General features: G+C 40.6%; 1 protein-coding gene across 1 annotated transcript in view; it reads right to left on the bottom strand.

Annotated features, from left to right (window-relative positions):
* Positions 1-10,570: 10,570 nt before the first annotated feature.
* Positions 10,571-16,985, bottom strand: part of OLFML2B (olfactomedin like 2B) — a 91,752-nt gene continuing 85,337 nt past the window's right edge. Inside the window, exon 8 of the mRNA XM_029618144.1 lies at positions 10,571-12,477. Within this exon, the coding sequence (XP_029474004.1) occupies positions 11,876-12,477 (602 nt within the window). The 3' untranslated portion in view covers positions 10,571-11,875. The remainder of the gene's footprint in view (positions 12,478-16,985) is intronic.

Here is a 16,985-nt window from a genome sequence, read left to right as displayed (position 1 = left end):
AAAGTGCGGTCGTACCATGGCAATTGTTACAATGAAAAATATTCTCCATTCCTTTTTGGATCATTTCTAACTTTCTACTTGTTTTTATGATTGCCATTGCACACTGAGCCAAGGATTTCAACCTATTGTTCACAAGGTCTGTAAGATCCATTTCCTGAGTAGTGACTTCCAATACAGAACCCTGCATTGTGTACCTGTAATTGGGATAATTTTTGTACTTTTCCACATTAAATTTTATCTGTATTTAATTGCCCTGTCTCCTAGTCTCACAAAATTCCTCTATAGTACCTCACAATCTACTGCTATTTTAACAATTTTGAATAATTTTGAATTACCTGTAAATATGATCACCGCACTAGTTGTTCTCTTTTCCAGATCATTTATGAATATGTTAAACAGCACAGGTCCCAGAACTTAACCCTGTGGTACTCCAGTAATAATCTTTCTTCATTTGGAAAACTTCCTTCTGTTTCCTGTCTTTTAACCAGTTACCAATTTACAATAGGACATTGGATATTGTCCATGATTTTGTAATTTCCGGAAGAGTCTCTCAAGTAACATGCCTTTTGAAATTCTAAATGCACTGTATCACAGGTTCCCAAACCTGTCTTGGAGGACCCCCATCCAGTCAGGCTTTCAGAATATCCACATTGAATATGTATGAATAAAATGTTCATGCTATGGGAGGCAGTGCATGCAAATTTATCTCATGAACATTCATTGTGGATATCCTGGAAACCTGACTGACTGAGGTCTTGCAGGACAGGTTTGAGAAACACTGCACTATATCAATCCATTCACCTTTATCTACATCTTTATTTACACCTTCAAAAAAATCTAATATAGAAACATAGAAACATATATAGAAATGACGGCAGAAGAAGACCAAATGGCCCATCCAGTCTGCCCAGCAAGCTTCACACATTTTTTCTCTCATACTTATCTGTTTCTCTTAGCTCTTGGTTCTATTTCCCTTCCACCCCCACCATTAATGTAGAGAGCAGTGATGGAGCTGCATCCAAGTGAAATATCTAGCTTGATTAGTTAGGGGTAGTAGGGGTAGTAACCGCTGCAATAAGCAAGCTACACCCATGCTTATTTGTTTTACCCAGACTATGTTGTACAGCCCTTATTGGTTGTTTTTTCTTCTCCCCTGCCGTTGAAGCAGGGAGCTATGCTGGATATGCGTGAAGTATCAGTTTTTTTCTCCCCTGCCGTTGAAGCAGAGAGCTATGCTGGATATGCGTGAAGTATCAGTTTTTCTTCTCTCCTGCCGTTGAAGCAGAGAGCCATGCTGGATATGCATTGAAAGTGAAGTATCAGGCACATTTGGTTTGGGGTAGTAACCGCCGTAACAAGCCAGCTACTCCCCGCTTTGTGAGTGCGAACCCTTTTTTCTTCTCCCCTGCCGTTGAAGCAGAGAGCTCTGCTGGATGTGTGACATATCAGTTATTCTTCTCCCCTGCCGTTGAAGCAGAGAGCTATGCTGTATATGCATTGAAAGTGAAGTATCAGGCATATTTGGTTTGGGGTAGTAACCGCCGTAACAAGCCAGCTACTCCCCTCTTTGTAAGTGCAAATCCTTTTTTCACATTTCCTCTTGCTGTTGAGGCTTAGAGCGATGTTGGAGTCACAGTAACCATGTGTATGTTTATTGAATAAGGGTATTGTGTCCAGGCAGTAGCCATCATTCTGGCGAGTCACCCACTCTTCATTGGCGGCCTCTTGACTTTATGGATCCACAGTGTTTATCCCACGCCCCTTTGAAGTCCTTCACAGTTCTGGTCTTCACCACATCCTTCGGAAGGGCATTCCAGGCATCCACCACCCTCTCCGTGAAGAAATACTTCCTGACATTGGTTCTGAGTCTTCCTCCCTGGAGCTTCAAATCGTGACCCCTGGTTCTGCTGATTTTTTTCCTATGGAAAAGGTTTGTCGTTGTCTTTGGATCATTAAAACCTTTCAAGTATCTGAAAGTCTGTATCATATCACCTCTGCTCCTCCTTTCCTCCAGGGTGTACATATTTAGATTCTTCAATCTCTCCTCATAAGTCATTTGATGAAGACCTTCCACCTTTTTGGTCACCCTTCTCTGGACCGCCTCCATCTTGTCTCTGTCTCTTCGGAGATACGGTCTCCAGAACTGAACACAATACTCCAGGTGAGGTCTCACCAAGGACCTGTACAAGATTTCTCTTTGCTAAAACCATGTTGACCCTTCCCCATGTCTGAATATAGCAGTGATTTAGTTTTTAAAATTCCATTTTCTAAAACCATGTTGATGCTTTCCCATGACTATTTATATGGCCAGTGAATTTGTTCCAAAGCAGTGATTCCCAAACCTGTCCTGGAGGACCCCCAGCCAGTCAGGTTTTCAGGATATCCACAATGAATATGCATGAGAGAGATTTCCATGCACTGCCTCCAGTGCATGCAAATTTAACTCATACATATTCATTGCGGATATCCTGGAAACCTGACTGGCTGGGGGGGTCTTCCAGGACAGGTTTGGGAACTACTGTTTTAAAGTATGTTTTCTACTATTTTGTTCAGCACTGACATTAAGCTTACTGGGCTTTAGTTTCCTGGATCACTCTTAGAATCTCTTTATAAAAACTGGCATGAGATTATGATGCCAGAAAACTGGAGCGTTGCTAGCTATTTTAAATGATAGGCTACAGCTTACTAGTTAACAGGTTAGCTATTTCATGTTTCGGTTCTTTTAGAACTCTGGGGTAGATGCCGTCTGGTTCTGATGATTTGTTACTCTTTAGTTTGTCATTCTGATCTATTACATCCTGCATTATCACAGATATTTGTTTTAGTTGCTTAGAATCTCCACCCTTAAATAACATTTCAGGTGAGGATATATTCCCAACATCCTCCTCAGTAAAGACAGAAACAAATAATTTATTTCGTTTTTCTGCCATTTCATTATCTTCCTTGAGCACCTGTGTCCCATGGGTTATCCTCCTTTTGCCATTTCTCTGCAATGCCTATAATGTCTATATCCTCATATGATGCCATATATTGTAACTCACAGATCTTACTGTTCAAACTTCTGATATTTGCATTCAGACCTTTTAAAGTATATTTTTTATGTGCGCTTTCAATTCTCTTTGTATTCAAAACCTACTTATTAGCAAATAATAAAGGCAGTGTAGAGCCAGTCATATCTGTGTGCTTTTAATCTACATCTGTATGAGCTGCTTCAACCTTCAGCATAACCACTTTACTAAGATATTCAAGCGTCCTTGTTTTGCGAGTATCCTTGGAAGATACCTCCCTCCAATCCATTTGCTTCTGAGTGACTGTCAGCTTTCCTCCATGGTCTAGTTTTAAAGCTGCTCTATCTCCTTTTTTAAAGTTAGCCCTAGCAGCCAGGGTCCACTGGTTAATGTGGAGCTCACCCAGCTACCTTCTGTTGCTTCCTCCTCTCACTCCCAACCCCAATCATGGATAACAGATGATGATAGATAAGGACCAAATGGTCCATCCAGTTTGCCCAGTTCTCTTCCTCTTTGATTCTCTACCATTTTGATAGAAAGGCAGATACATTTCTTAAGGTCTGAAAAGCAGAATAGAAAATAAATAAACAACAAACCAACCACAAATCCTCCCTTCCTATCTTTCACCCAATCTCTGTTTTGTTCCTACCACCACTCTCTATATCCATCAAAAAGTTTAAATTCACTCAAGAATCTACTACAAGAACTCATAAAAAAAAATCATGACATGCACCAATTCCTACATCTCAGAGAAAATGCATTATAAATTAAAAGTTCTTTTCTCCTTATGAATATGTGCAAAACTTTTATTTTAGTGCTGCACACCCTCAATGAAATTTTAGGTGAGTTTATAATTCTGCAAGGCTGCACTGCTTCCATTCCTCTGAGGTATGACCAAGTCCGTTATAACCCTTCAAAGCTATAATATCCTGTTCTGGTCCTCAGCAAGTAATGAATCAGACAGTGAAACACACAAATACAAATTCATGTCTATATTTATTATTTAAAACTTGTAGAAAAAGCCTGTAATGAAAAATTCCAAAATATTTAAAGCTGCAAAGACAGAGTTTTATACATTTAGTTACAATTTTAGATAGTAATTAGTCACAGGTATTGCACTAGTGAATTAGTCAGTGAAACACACAAATTTAAATTCATGTCAATATTTATCATTCAAAATGTGTAGAAAAAATCTGCAATGAAAAAAGCCCAAAATATTAAAGCCAGGAAGTCAGAGTTTTATAAGTTTAATTAGTTACAATTTTAGATAATAATTGATCAGTTACTGGTATTGCACTATTGACAGAGGACTCCAGGGTCTGTGGTCACTATTAGAAGATACATTTCCTTATGCTGAACTCTGGACCGTCAGAGAAAATAGCCACGTACCAGAAGGAAGGTGCAGAGTACCGTCTACCTACAGATCTTTCTACCATTGCTGCCAATTTTGTGATGGGATTGTAAATGATCTTTTTACATTTCCTAGAAGATTGTGCAGCAACTGAAAAAAATGATATTTGTCAAATATCAAATGCCAAATTAAACACCCAGAATGTATGTATTCCCAGCAGCAAGCAGGGCATTTCTTTACAGAGTAACCTCTTCCACAGAAGAAGGGAGAGGCTGCTTTCAATAACGGATTTATATGGCATGCAGCACATAAGAACATAAGCACGTGCCATGCTGGGTCAGACCAAGAGTCCATCAAGCCCAGCATCCTGTTTCCAACAGTGGCCAATCCAAGTCACAAGTACCCGGCAATTATCCAAACATGAAGCTAGATTTAAAAAGGCACATTATAAAATACGATACCCACGCGCACATGTGCCTGATTTTATAACCGGCGTGCGCATGTGCAGGGGGGTTCAGACTCGCGCGCAACGGGGGATTTTCTGAAAAACATTAACGCATGGCGATGCAATAGGGGCTTCCCCAGTTCTCTCCGGACCCACTCCAGTTAAGGAGCGTGCGGTCAGGGAACTTCCCTATCTCCCTAGCTACCCTTCCTACCTTTTCCCCTCTCCTCCCCAACCCCTAACTATCTAGCCTAATTTTTTTGGTTAAATAACTTGCCTCTCCTTTAGAGCAGAAGTAAATTCCCTGCTGGCGTGCGCTTCCTCGAGACGCTGTCCTGCCCAGACCCCGCCCCGTTTCCTGAGCCCGGCACTTCCGTGCATATTTGGAGATATGCGCAGGGCTGGGCTGTTTCTAAAATGCTACCATAGGCAGAATTTCTTTGCATGTTATTGATTTTTATAAAATGTTAATATTTATTGATATCCTAATTATGAATTAATATAGTTCACTCCTTTTCATTGGTAACTCAGCAATACATTTGGGTACTGTAGGTAGCTCTTACATATCACCATTTTATTAACTGTATTTTTGCTTAATTTATCTGTAAGCACCTGAGAGAATCTGGATCTCTTTAAGACCAGAAAGAAGTTACTTTTCTCCAGTTTAAGATGGCACCTGGGCATTATAGTCAATTCTGCAGTCTAATTAGCCCCTATTCTCTGAGTAAATTCTGTCACTGGAGAGAGAAGTTTGTAAAATGTAAATATGCAAGTTACTGTAGCTTTATTTTAATATCCATGGCTGAACTCATTAAGGGGCCAATGCAAAAAGGTTTGCTCAGCACAGCGCACAGTTTAACCCTTGGGTGTGTGCACAATTTTTAGGTGCAAATTCTACTGCCAATGCAACAAGGAGTTTTGCACAGAATATTGTACATTTAATTTAGCAGCCTTGCATAGAAATTCCTTGCTGACGGCATTAGGCATTACTCCCCAAGGAAGAGGGGTGTGCTGCATTACCTCCTGTTTTCTTAGCACTGGAAACTTAACTCCTAATCCAAAGTGGAGTAAAGTTTGTGGGGCTGATGTTAATCTATGGTGCCAGAACCTCTAATTGGGATTTTATGCATAGAAAACATGCTTTGTGGCAAAAATACTATTCAGTACACAAAAAATGCCTTCTGCACTGAGAATATTTTTTGTCTGCGTAAATCCTGTTTTCTGTGTGGAGAACATGGTTTATATGCACAAATTGTTTTCTGCTCATAAAATAAGACTTATGTGCAGAAAGCATTTTTTGTGCAGATAAATCTTATTTTATACATGGAAAATGTGATTTGTACACACAAAGTACCTTTTTTTCTGCACATAAACTTGTTTTCTGTGCGCACATTGGCTGGACCGTTTCCCATGCACTGGCAGACCATTAGCTTACTGCACTGGGACTTAGACAATTAGCTTGTCCGTTAGGACGGTGTGCATTGAATTTCAGCAGCACACAGGTTTAACTCTCAGCCTTTTGCTTCTCAGGAAGGAGGTAGGGCAGGATGCAGGTGGAGCCGCCCTTAGCCAGGGAATTGTGTAAAATAGGGATTCATTTATTTATTTTTAATTGAATAGCACCTTTTTTTTAATCCAAACAGGAACCAAATAAACATTAGTTATACTTTCGGGTGCATATTATAGAAACATTTTTGCTGTCTGGATTAGATGAAGGTTTACAGAGAGAAGTGGGCAAATTGCCACTAATGCTTACTATTGCCCACTTCTTCCAGCTGGATAAGAGGGGGGAGAGGACAAGGGCAGAAGGTATCTTGTCCCTTGTCACACGGACTCAGTGCAGAAGGTCCGATACACATACGTTCAATCTGCTGTTTCCTTTTACCCCTGTTGCACTAAGTATCTGCAGCACTCGAGTGAGCAGTGCAGCAGAAACCCAGCAACCACAATGATGGACCTGATGTCCAGTCAGTAGTAATGGCCAAAGCTTGATGGGTTTGCGAGAGAGGCTGTCCCTACACTGTTTCTATGGCGCGCCTTTGTTGCAGGACATTGCCTCTAAGAATCACACAAAATTATCTCCTTATTGTCTGTCGTGGCCTGGTGTCCAGTTGTTTAATAGGCTCTTTCTGATCTCTGTTTCTTTCAAATGCCATTCTAATTCCCCCATTCCTTGATAGCCAATAAGAACTCTGTTATCCACCTAGAACACTTTATTTTGGAAAGGTAGACTAGAAGTTTTTAATAAATAACAAGAGGGAAGCTGTAAGTGACCAAAGCCAGGCCCTGGGAGTCAGTGCCATAGGACTCCGTACGCTGGGGAGCTTTGCCTGTGATACTGTACAGTACTGTGTGTGGATCCCTGCAGCTTTTGGGAGCACCCACAAAGCTTTTAAACTGGCGAGCAAAACTCTCCACTGTCCAAAAGATTTACATGAGCAGATATCCACGTTGTGCAAAAATAATTGTTCCTGTTCCTTTGTCAGACGCAGGAAAAGTGGCTGACAACCCCAGCATTGTAGCGAACAATCAAAGGGAGCAATTTTCCAGCAGCCAGCATAGCTATCAAGTCTGGATTGCTTTGTGCCTGCTTTTTCTAGGAGCAAAAGCATGGTGGAAAATACATATAGATGAAAATCAAATCAACGCATGCTATTCCCCTAATCCACCCCTGGGGATGTCTCCCTCTCAAGCCAACTAAAAATATGTGTGCTGCAGAAGCCCAAATGCAGTTTTAGTTGGGGAGAGGAGAGACATTTTTAAACAGACCATATAAACTTACATGCATATTAGACATACACTCAGAGGTTTACCCGCATGTTGGGTGTGCAATTTTATTGCAGGCCATTTTTTGGTTAAAACACCATTTTACCCATGGAAATGCCTTTGAAATTTTTCCTCAAAGTGTATTACAAAGAAAGTGATAATACACAAAATTCACCGATCAACACAGTCTTCAATGAATAAATAAAAATGTCATGCACGTGCCAGGCTGGCTAGGCCTCGCTATGTGCGTCTAATGTGGTCAGTGTTAGCAATGGGAGGTTCCATATATATAGAGTTAGCAATGAGTGAATGTTAGCGTCCTGCCCCTAACAGCTGGCTCATTTGTCCAAATCTATAAAGATGATTCCAGGAGTCACGAGAAGGAGGTGCTACCCAGGGGAACAACTGTCTTTCTACTTTTGTAACACAGAAAATGTTTTCATTTGTTTTCCAGTGAAAGTTATTTTGTTTAGGAAAAAAGATTTATTGAAAGACAGTATGTGTGATCCTCTTGGGTTTTGGAACTTTTAGCTGCCCCCCCCGGAAGAATTCTGAATGCAGAACTGCAACGAGTTCTCTAGCACCTGCAGCATTCAGAGATGGCCCCTGAAGACAGGGAGTTACACAAGGTAAAATCTCTAAAGCCTGTTGACCATCGGCTATCAAAAAAAACCACACAAAACAAAACCTGCTGAAGCTGAAAAGAGGCCCAGAAGCAGAACTGACCAGGAAGTGCAATGACTTATTGTTTTGAAATTCTGCCTGGAAAACAGAGGGAAAATAATAAAAGTATGCACCCTGATTCATGCAGTGAGGCTGAGCAGATTATCTAATCATAGAGACTGGGCTTACAAGGTAAGGAGGCGGCACTGCCAATTAATCTGGAAAGAGGGACTAGAACATCTGTTTCTATTGGTGTAATATACAGACCTCCATCATAGGCAGAAGAAGTGGATGGAGATTTACTGGAGGAGATTGCTATGAAAAGGGGGATGCTATTGCTAGGGATTTCCATCTGCCAGATGTTGAACAGGATATCCAGGCTGTAGTGGATTCTAGAAGCAGGGATTCTCTGCAAGGAGAACTGTTCTGTCATTTGGTAATGCAACCCACATGGGAGGGGAAAATCCTGGACCTGATAAATATCAGCAGGGACAGTATTTCTAATGTTGTGGCTGGGAGCCAGTGTGATTCAGAATTATAGTGCAGGAGAAGGTTCATTCAAAAGTGAGAGTCCTACACTTCAGGAAAGCTAACTTTGTTAAAATGGGGGAGTACGTCAAGGAGCTGGATGGGAAGATCTAGGGGAAGTAGAAGACCAGTGAGCAAAACTAAAAGGAGATATCATAAGGGCAAAGTAAATAAAGGAAGCAGGAAAAAAAGGCTGCTATGGTTTTCTAAAATAGTTGGAAAGCTAAGGGAGAAAAGGTTAGTATTCATAAACTATAAGAGATCACAGAAAAAGGAAGTCAGGCAACAATATCTGGAAAAGCTGGGAAAGAAGTCAGGAATGCAAGAATTCAAATAAAAGAAAAAATAGCAAATACAGTAAAATAGGGGGACAACACCTTGTTAGAAACAGTATATTAGTGATAGAAAGAAGTGCAGAAGTAGCTTAGTGAAACTCAGAGGTGAAGGGGAGGAATATGTAGAGGTTGATGAAGAAAAAGCAATGTTGTTTAACAAATATTTCTGTTCGGTGTTCACTGTAGAAGGGTCTGGAGCAGGGCCACATAAAATGAACACAAATAAGATTGGAAGTGAAGTAAAATTCAATCGATTTTCAGAAATATGTGTTTGTGAGGAGCTAACTAAACTTAAAGTAGATAAGGCAATGAGGTCAGATGGGATGCATTTAAGGGCATTGAGGGAACGGCTGGACTTTTCAAAGCTTCTTTAGAGCTGGGAGTAGTTCTAGAGGACTTGAGGCAGGTGGATGTGGTTCCTACTCATAAAAGTGGAATTAAGGAGGAGGCTGGGAACTACAGGTCGGTTAGTTTGACCTATTTAGTAAGTAAATTAATGAAATTGCTGCTAAAACAGAGGATAGTGCAGTTTCTGAAATGCAATGGATTGCAAGATCTGAGGCAGCCTGGTTTTGCTAGAGGTAGATCTTGTCACATGAATCTGATAAATTTGAAGATGAAGGGGAGAGCGCTAGATGTCGTATACTTGGGTTTCAGTAAGGCTTTTGACATAGGCGACTTATAAATAAAATGAAAGCCTTTGCTATGGGTCCTAGAGTGACTGGGTTAGAAACTAGCTGAGTGGAAGGCGACAAAGGGCAGTGCTAATATTAAACGGAGCTTTCTCTAAGGAGGGAAGTGTTGCTCCTTTAACCATTTCTTTTCAACATTGTTGTGAGACATAGCACAAGGAGTGTCAGGAAAGATTTCACTTTGCCAATGATACCAAAATGTGCAACAGAATAAGTGGCCAGGAAAGTGTAGAAAATATGAGGAGGGATCTAGTGAAACTTGAGGAATGGTCTAGGGAGTGGCAGCTAAAGTTAATGCTAAAAAATGCAGTCATGTATTTAGGGTGCAAAAATCCAAGGAGAGGTCCAGTATTGGGGGTGAAATGCTTCTAAGCATGAAAGAGCAGGATCTGGGGGTGATTATATCTGATGAACTTAAGGTAACCAAACAGGTGGATACAGCAACAAGAAAAGCTAGAAAAATGCTTGGCTACATAGGAAGGGGAATGGTCAACAGAAAAAAGGAATTGATGTTGCCACTGGTGAGACCTCACTAGGAATACTGAGTACAATTCTGGAGCCGCACCTTCAAAAGGATGTAAACAGGATGGAGTCTGTCCAGAGGGAGGCTACTAAAAGGTCAGTGGTCTGTTATAAAGCATATGGGGATAGACTTAAATATGTAAACATGTATATCCTAGAGGAAAGACAAGATAGGGGAGATATGATAGACCCATTTAAATGCCTCAGAGATTTCCATGCACAGGTGGTGAGCCTCTTTCAACAGAAAGGCAGCTCTAGAATGAGAGGTTATGGGATGAGGGTGAAAGGAGGTAGACTCAGGAGGAAATGTTTCTTTACAGAGAGAGTAGTGGATTTATGGAATGGCCTCCCAGTGGAGGTGGTGGAGATGAAAACAGTATCTGAACTCAAGCAAGCATGGGAGAAACACAAGACATCATTGAGATAGTGATGGAAATTGTAGAAAAATCTTAGTTGTCAGATGGGCTGGATAAGTTTTATCTAGATTAGTAGTGATTTTATTCGGTATATTCATCAGCATAGTCGTGGTGCTGAATATCTCTTGTAAGTTAGCTGGATAAGTTTTATCTAGATAAGTAGTGATTTTATTGGGTATATTCATCGGCATAGCCTTGGTGCTGAATATCTCTTGTAAGTTAGCTGGATAAGTTTTATCTAGATAAGTAGTGATTTTATTGGGTATATTCATCGGCATAGCCTTGGTGCTGAATATCTCTTGTAAGTTAGCTGGATAAGTTTTATCTAGGTAAGTAGTGATTTTATTGGGTATATTCATCGGTATATTGTGTGTGTCAAAAAGAACATGCTTAATGAAATAAATATGTGCTTTTTAGCCACAATGCAGGAGTAAGTTTTGTGAAGGTTTGGCTAAGAACCTGCTAGAACAGTTTGAAAATCTACTCCTAAAAGTGATGTCACTGGGGACATGAAAAAGCATGTTATGGGTTTTACATTGTACATATCTATATATGTGCAATTCCAAAAACAAAAGAGTGAAAAGTCAAAATGTGTTATTTTAAGAGGCTTACCCTTAGGTGAGTCTAATGAATGCCATTGATGACAGCCCTCTCTAAGAAAGTGGTTTTCTTCATGTTAGCTGTATTATATATTAGTGATACATAAAATATTACAAATGGAAAATACAAGGGGAGGGGGTCGATAAATAAGGTGAATTTAAACTATTTTGATGCTATGCTTAAATTCACATTATGTATTCTTGCCCCTTCTTATTTTGATTACTTATATTACTATTGCCTCCCATAACCCACCCAATATGAATAAAAAGCAATTCTCCTTTCTCTTCAAAATCCTCTTATAGCTGGATGTAAGAGAATAAAAACCTTTTTTATACTCTGTTCAGGAAATATTGTCAACCCTGCCACTGCAAAATAAACCCACCCACCCAAGAAAACTGAAGCAGGTTACGTCACAATACAAGAATGGACTGATCTACAATCCACATGGGAATATATGTACAGTATATAAAATCATGTATTCTTTAATTTTGTACAAAGCAGAAGAAAGGTGCTGAAGGCACTGTACATTTGTCCTTGCGTGATGGGCTTTCAGTAAGCAAAGATGACGTGGTAGGTAACTTGGTGGCCATTGTCCCAGGCATACAGCAGGCGGTCTTTGGGGTTGTAATCAATCTGTGTGGTGTAGGAGTATTCATTCTCAAAGAGCAGTCTGGGGATGATTTGTGTATTTGTGTGCGTGTCAAAGGCATAGGAGATGTTAGCATTTCGTTTGCTGTAGCTATCCACGGCATACAAAACCCCACAGATGACAAAGCAGTTGCCATAAAAGTCCTTCCTCAGGCCTGTGCGCCATGTGGTCTCTTTACGAGTGCTGAGGTCTGCTGCATTGACCTTGCTCAAAACAATGACATCCTGCTGAAAGCCCTCATCATCAAAGGCCGGGTATATGACCCATAGACCATTCTCATCCACAGCAAAGTCGATATCTGAATGACCTCTCCAACGCCAGGGCGTGATCTCCTCATAGACCACATCATGCAGCATAGCCCAGGCGGCTACATACCTTTGTTTTAGATCATACTTAATGATGTTGCGTGTGAAGGCCCGGTTGTAGTAGAAAGATCCATTGTAAACAGCATGACCTGTTCCAATCCAACTGTAAGGAAGCTTATAAGAGTTACTCCAGCGACCTGTTAGGGGATAAACACAACTGGGTAAATTTTTAAAAGATATATGCACCTTTAATGTGGGTAAAAGTAGAGAGGTTGCTATTCAAAGGCATTTATCCAGATAATTCAAAAGCTACCCAGATAAATGCCAAGTTTTGAAAATTGCGACCATTTATCTGGATAAGACAATTATCAGGATAAAATGTATCCAAATAGATAGAAAGTACCTTCTTCTTGCTTGAGTGGCTCTGGCCACATCGGGAAAAAGTTGGACTTTATGTCCACAAAATCCTTAAATCTGAAAAACTTTTAAAACAAATTTTCTTTATCCTGCTCAGCTATACAAGAAATAAAGAGAGTTGCTCTATTATTAATCAGGTCTATCGACTCTTCTAACTTAATAGTATTAAACAGAACATGAGACTTATACCTGTAAAAATTAACTGATAGGTATACACGGTCAAGACTTACCCCACTCAACAAATAAAATTTATTATGACATAATGTAACTGAACCTTATTAGCACTTGTTAGAATGTACTACCGTACACATTTAACTACTTTAATTAACGGGCCTGTATGTAAACCGTTGTGATGGTATATAACTTAACGACGGTATAGAAAAGATTTTAAATAAATAAATACCTGGAGAAGATGAGGGTTCCACTGTATTTTGTCCTCCAGAACTTCTGGGGGATCTTTTAGGCAAATGATATATCTTGGATAGTTTGGGGATTTCCTCATCTTCATATAATAGGTTCTTTTTCAAGAATTTTTTAAACATTTCCCATGGGGAAAGAAGCCGAATCATAGGAAAATTGATAATCCTTAGATTTTTGGCCCTATATAAATTTTCAATATATTCAACTTCCTTGTGGATTGCTAAGCTTTCACGAATAAAAACATTCTCGGAGTTTTGAATCATTTGTACTCTATTTGTTACAGCAAGCATTTCTTTTTCACATTTATCAACTTTCTTCCCTTGTTATTCAATTAAATTTCTATTAGCTCTTACTACAGGTAACAATGATTCATTCATCTTATTAATATTACTGTCAAGCTTTGATATCATTCTATCTTTAAAAGATCGAGTTTTGGCATTAGGAGCTACATTCTCTTTAAAGTTTCCATGCCTGTGTCTGATTAACTATCAAGGAAAGAAATTTGGTTTTGTAGATCCTATGCATTTAGAAACACTATTAGCAGATAAAAATCAAACTGCGATACCTGAGACCGTGGCCTAGTAAAAATATTATAACTCCCAGACTCTTCCTGTTAGTTTTTTCAACAGCAAATTATATAATTTGTTGGTAATCTTATATTTAAGTTTCTTTGATCTCCCCCAATTATGGGATATGTGACAAAATAATTGTATTTTTTTAGTTTTGTTGTATTTTTTCCTTGGAAAGGATAAAATATTATGCTGTACACATATTTAACTTTTTCATGCTGTTTTTCATGATGTTTATCATTGATGGAAAAATAATAAAGTTTAAATTAAAAAAAAAATGTGTCCATATAAATGAAAGGCATTTCGGGGGAGTTCCAATGTGGACTTGCGATAGCTGCATAACGTATTCAGCTAACTCCAACAGAGATGTACAGGAGGATAATTAAAGTTCTTCAATAACTTTAACTTAACTGAATGTTTTCAAAGAAAATATTAAGCCAGTTAGGAAGTGCTTAAACAATAAAAAAAAATAAGACTCTAGCGAGGACCTGCTGATTCAGTCCCTCATCCCAGTGAAATCATTGCTGGCTCTGCCGATTGATGCCCTCCAGGATTTATATCAATCATTTTGGGCCTGAATAGCCTCCTTCCTCCTTTCCCCCCAAAACTCAAAACATAATTTAAGCAAACGTTCCCAAGCATAAGGCCATCCTCCCTACCTCCCCCACCCTAACCAGATCTCCCCTAATCTCATTGCTAGCCCCCAGTACTGCTCGTATATCCAAATATAATCACCTGGGTTTCAAAGTTATCCAGGCAAGTTTCTATGGAGATCTTTTTATTCAAGGACATTCAGTGGGAGGTTTATCTTGTTCAATGTCCTTGATAACTTATCCACAGCTAACCTTAGCTGGATAAGTTATTTGTTTCCCATGTTTCTGAAAATTTACCTCAGTCAGCCATATCCAAGTAAATTGATTTTCAACTACCTAGAAACATGTGGATACTTTTTGGCTGCTGAGTAAAGAGGAATTTCAGAGGCATGTTTGAAAACTACTACTATAAATTACATTTTAAAAAAAGTATGGAGGTAATTTCCAAAAGAGTTATGCACATAAAAGTAGCAATTTTCAAAATCCCTTTTACACGCATAAAACGTTTTGACGATTCAACCCTATGGAGTGGTTATTCAAAGGAGTTACATGCATAAAATAGCAATTTTCAAAAGCTCATTTACACGCAAGAGGTAATTTTCAAAGGAGTTCCGCATGTAAATGTAACATGCTACCCTAGCAATTTTCAAAAGACCTTTACTCGAGTCAAATCAGGCCCTTAAAGTCCATTTATGCACGTAAACCCAGTTTTAAGTGCATAAATCCTTTTGAAAATTACCTCCTAAATGTGCTAAAGTGCATATTTACATCGTCGTTTTGCATGCACTTTTAGCCACATTAGCAACCCAATATGCCAATACAGTATATTCAGGCACTTTGTGTTTGAAAATCAATTTGTTTTATATGGGCTTAGAAGTATACATGTATTTTTACTGCTAGTTACACGATTGACAATATACCCTAAGAGGTGAATTTTAAAAGCTGGATGTGCGCCAAAATCAAGTCATGGGCAATGCATATAGGACTAGCCTGTGTCCATTGATTTTATAAAGCGGGCAGATGTGTACACATCTGACATCAGAAGAAAAAGGGGTGTGGTGTGGATAGGGTGTGCGTATAATAGGGTGGAGCCAAGAGATGTATGCACAAGTACCTATACGCCTGGGCGAGCACCCAGGTATGATTCTGCTATGGAGGAGGTGTAAGTTAGGAAAAATTCAGGCATCTGTGCGGGGTTTGAGGGGTCTGGGATAACTGGGAGGAGTGCAGGGGGTTTGGGAGGATTTAGAAGAATATTGGGTGAATTGGTGGATCAACTTGTAGAACTGGTTCCCAGCTGGACTCACATCTATTTTAAAATACAGGAAGCTGTATGTCTAAAGCTGACTTGCACTGCTGGACGTGTACAAGCTAACATAACAGGAAATAGAAGTCACTGGAATGGACTGGAATGCTCAAAGCAAGATATGGACTGGAGCGAGGCTGAAGTAGTTTTTGTAAAGTGATCTTCGGCCTCATAGTGACCTTCTTCAGAAAGCTCCTTAACCAGTGGTTACTGACTTTGGAAAGATGGCCTAATCATGGCAGTCTCCTGGTGGTGCCAAATTTTTTCTGTTGGATTTGTGGACCCTTGAGCCGGCTGGGACAGATGATGACGCACCGTGGGAAGACCCACAGTGGATGTCGAAGCTGGGAGGCAGCATAGGGCAGGAGACCGGAGGAATCTTCACCACCGGAAGCCCGCGGTCCTCCCAGGAGGAGCCCGTGAGGACCCAGGCCACTTAGACTTACATGCGGTCTCCTGTGGGGCCGGTGTCTGAAGAGGAGTTCCAGCGTATTGAAGAGGAGAAGCTGAAGCCAGGAGGCCAACCGGAACTTCACCACTGGAAGCCCGCGGTCCTCCCGGGAGGAGCCCGTGAGGACCCGAGCTGCTTGGATTTAGGTGAGGCCTCCTGGATGTAGCAGAAGCAGGACACCTAGAGCAAGAAAAAGTCACGGACCAGGAACTGAAACTGAAGGCCGAAGTCAGAAGCGAAAGTCAGGAACCAGGAACAGCAACTAGCAAGCTCTGGAACAGAGAGGAACCGCATTACAAGGCAAGGAGTAGACCTAGATGCAGGGTTTAAATACCCTGAGAGCATCTGATGTCACCCCAGGCTGTGCTGTTCCTTCCCGCGCTGGCCCCTTTTAATGTGGAGCCCTTGCGCGTGCGCGTCTAGGGGGCAGGGCCAGCCATGGAGCATCAGTAGCGTCTCCCTCGAGGAGGGAGCGCTGCCATCAGGAGAAGCCAGGGAGGCCTGTACAGGGCGCAAGGACGCTGCAGCGGCCCGGGCCGTCCCTGAGGTAGGTGGAGGGATGGGGCACGTCCCGGGACCACAACAGTTTCCACTTTACAATGATGGCCCTGGCAATGCCCCAACGGATATTCAAACATAATTGAAATTTTCTTATAGCCTTCCCCCAATCTTTATGTAACCTCCAGAATAGGGTCCTTGCTAAGAGTTCCTGGTGCTGCTACTCTTTCCTGGTACATACAGGATTCTTCCACAGGGGGAGCGAGAGGATAACCATCTGGGGCCCGGGTGTTATCTTCAATTTCTTTACAACACTGGTAATAATCACACTGGAAACAAATTTACTGAAAGATTTGTTTAAAAGTGAAGTGGGACCAATATTCAGCCAGTGAGCGGCTAGATAAGTTAGATGGATATAGCTATCTGGCTAACTTAACGGGGATATTCATTG

Source organism: Rhinatrema bivittatum, chromosome 10 (assembly GCF_901001135.1).
Source record: "Rhinatrema bivittatum chromosome 10, aRhiBiv1.1, whole genome shotgun sequence".
Taxonomy (NCBI): domain Eukaryota; kingdom Metazoa; phylum Chordata; class Amphibia; order Gymnophiona; family Rhinatrematidae; genus Rhinatrema; species Rhinatrema bivittatum.
The sequence above is the reverse complement of the archived record's forward strand: the minus strand, read 5'-3'. Positions and strand labels throughout refer to the sequence as shown.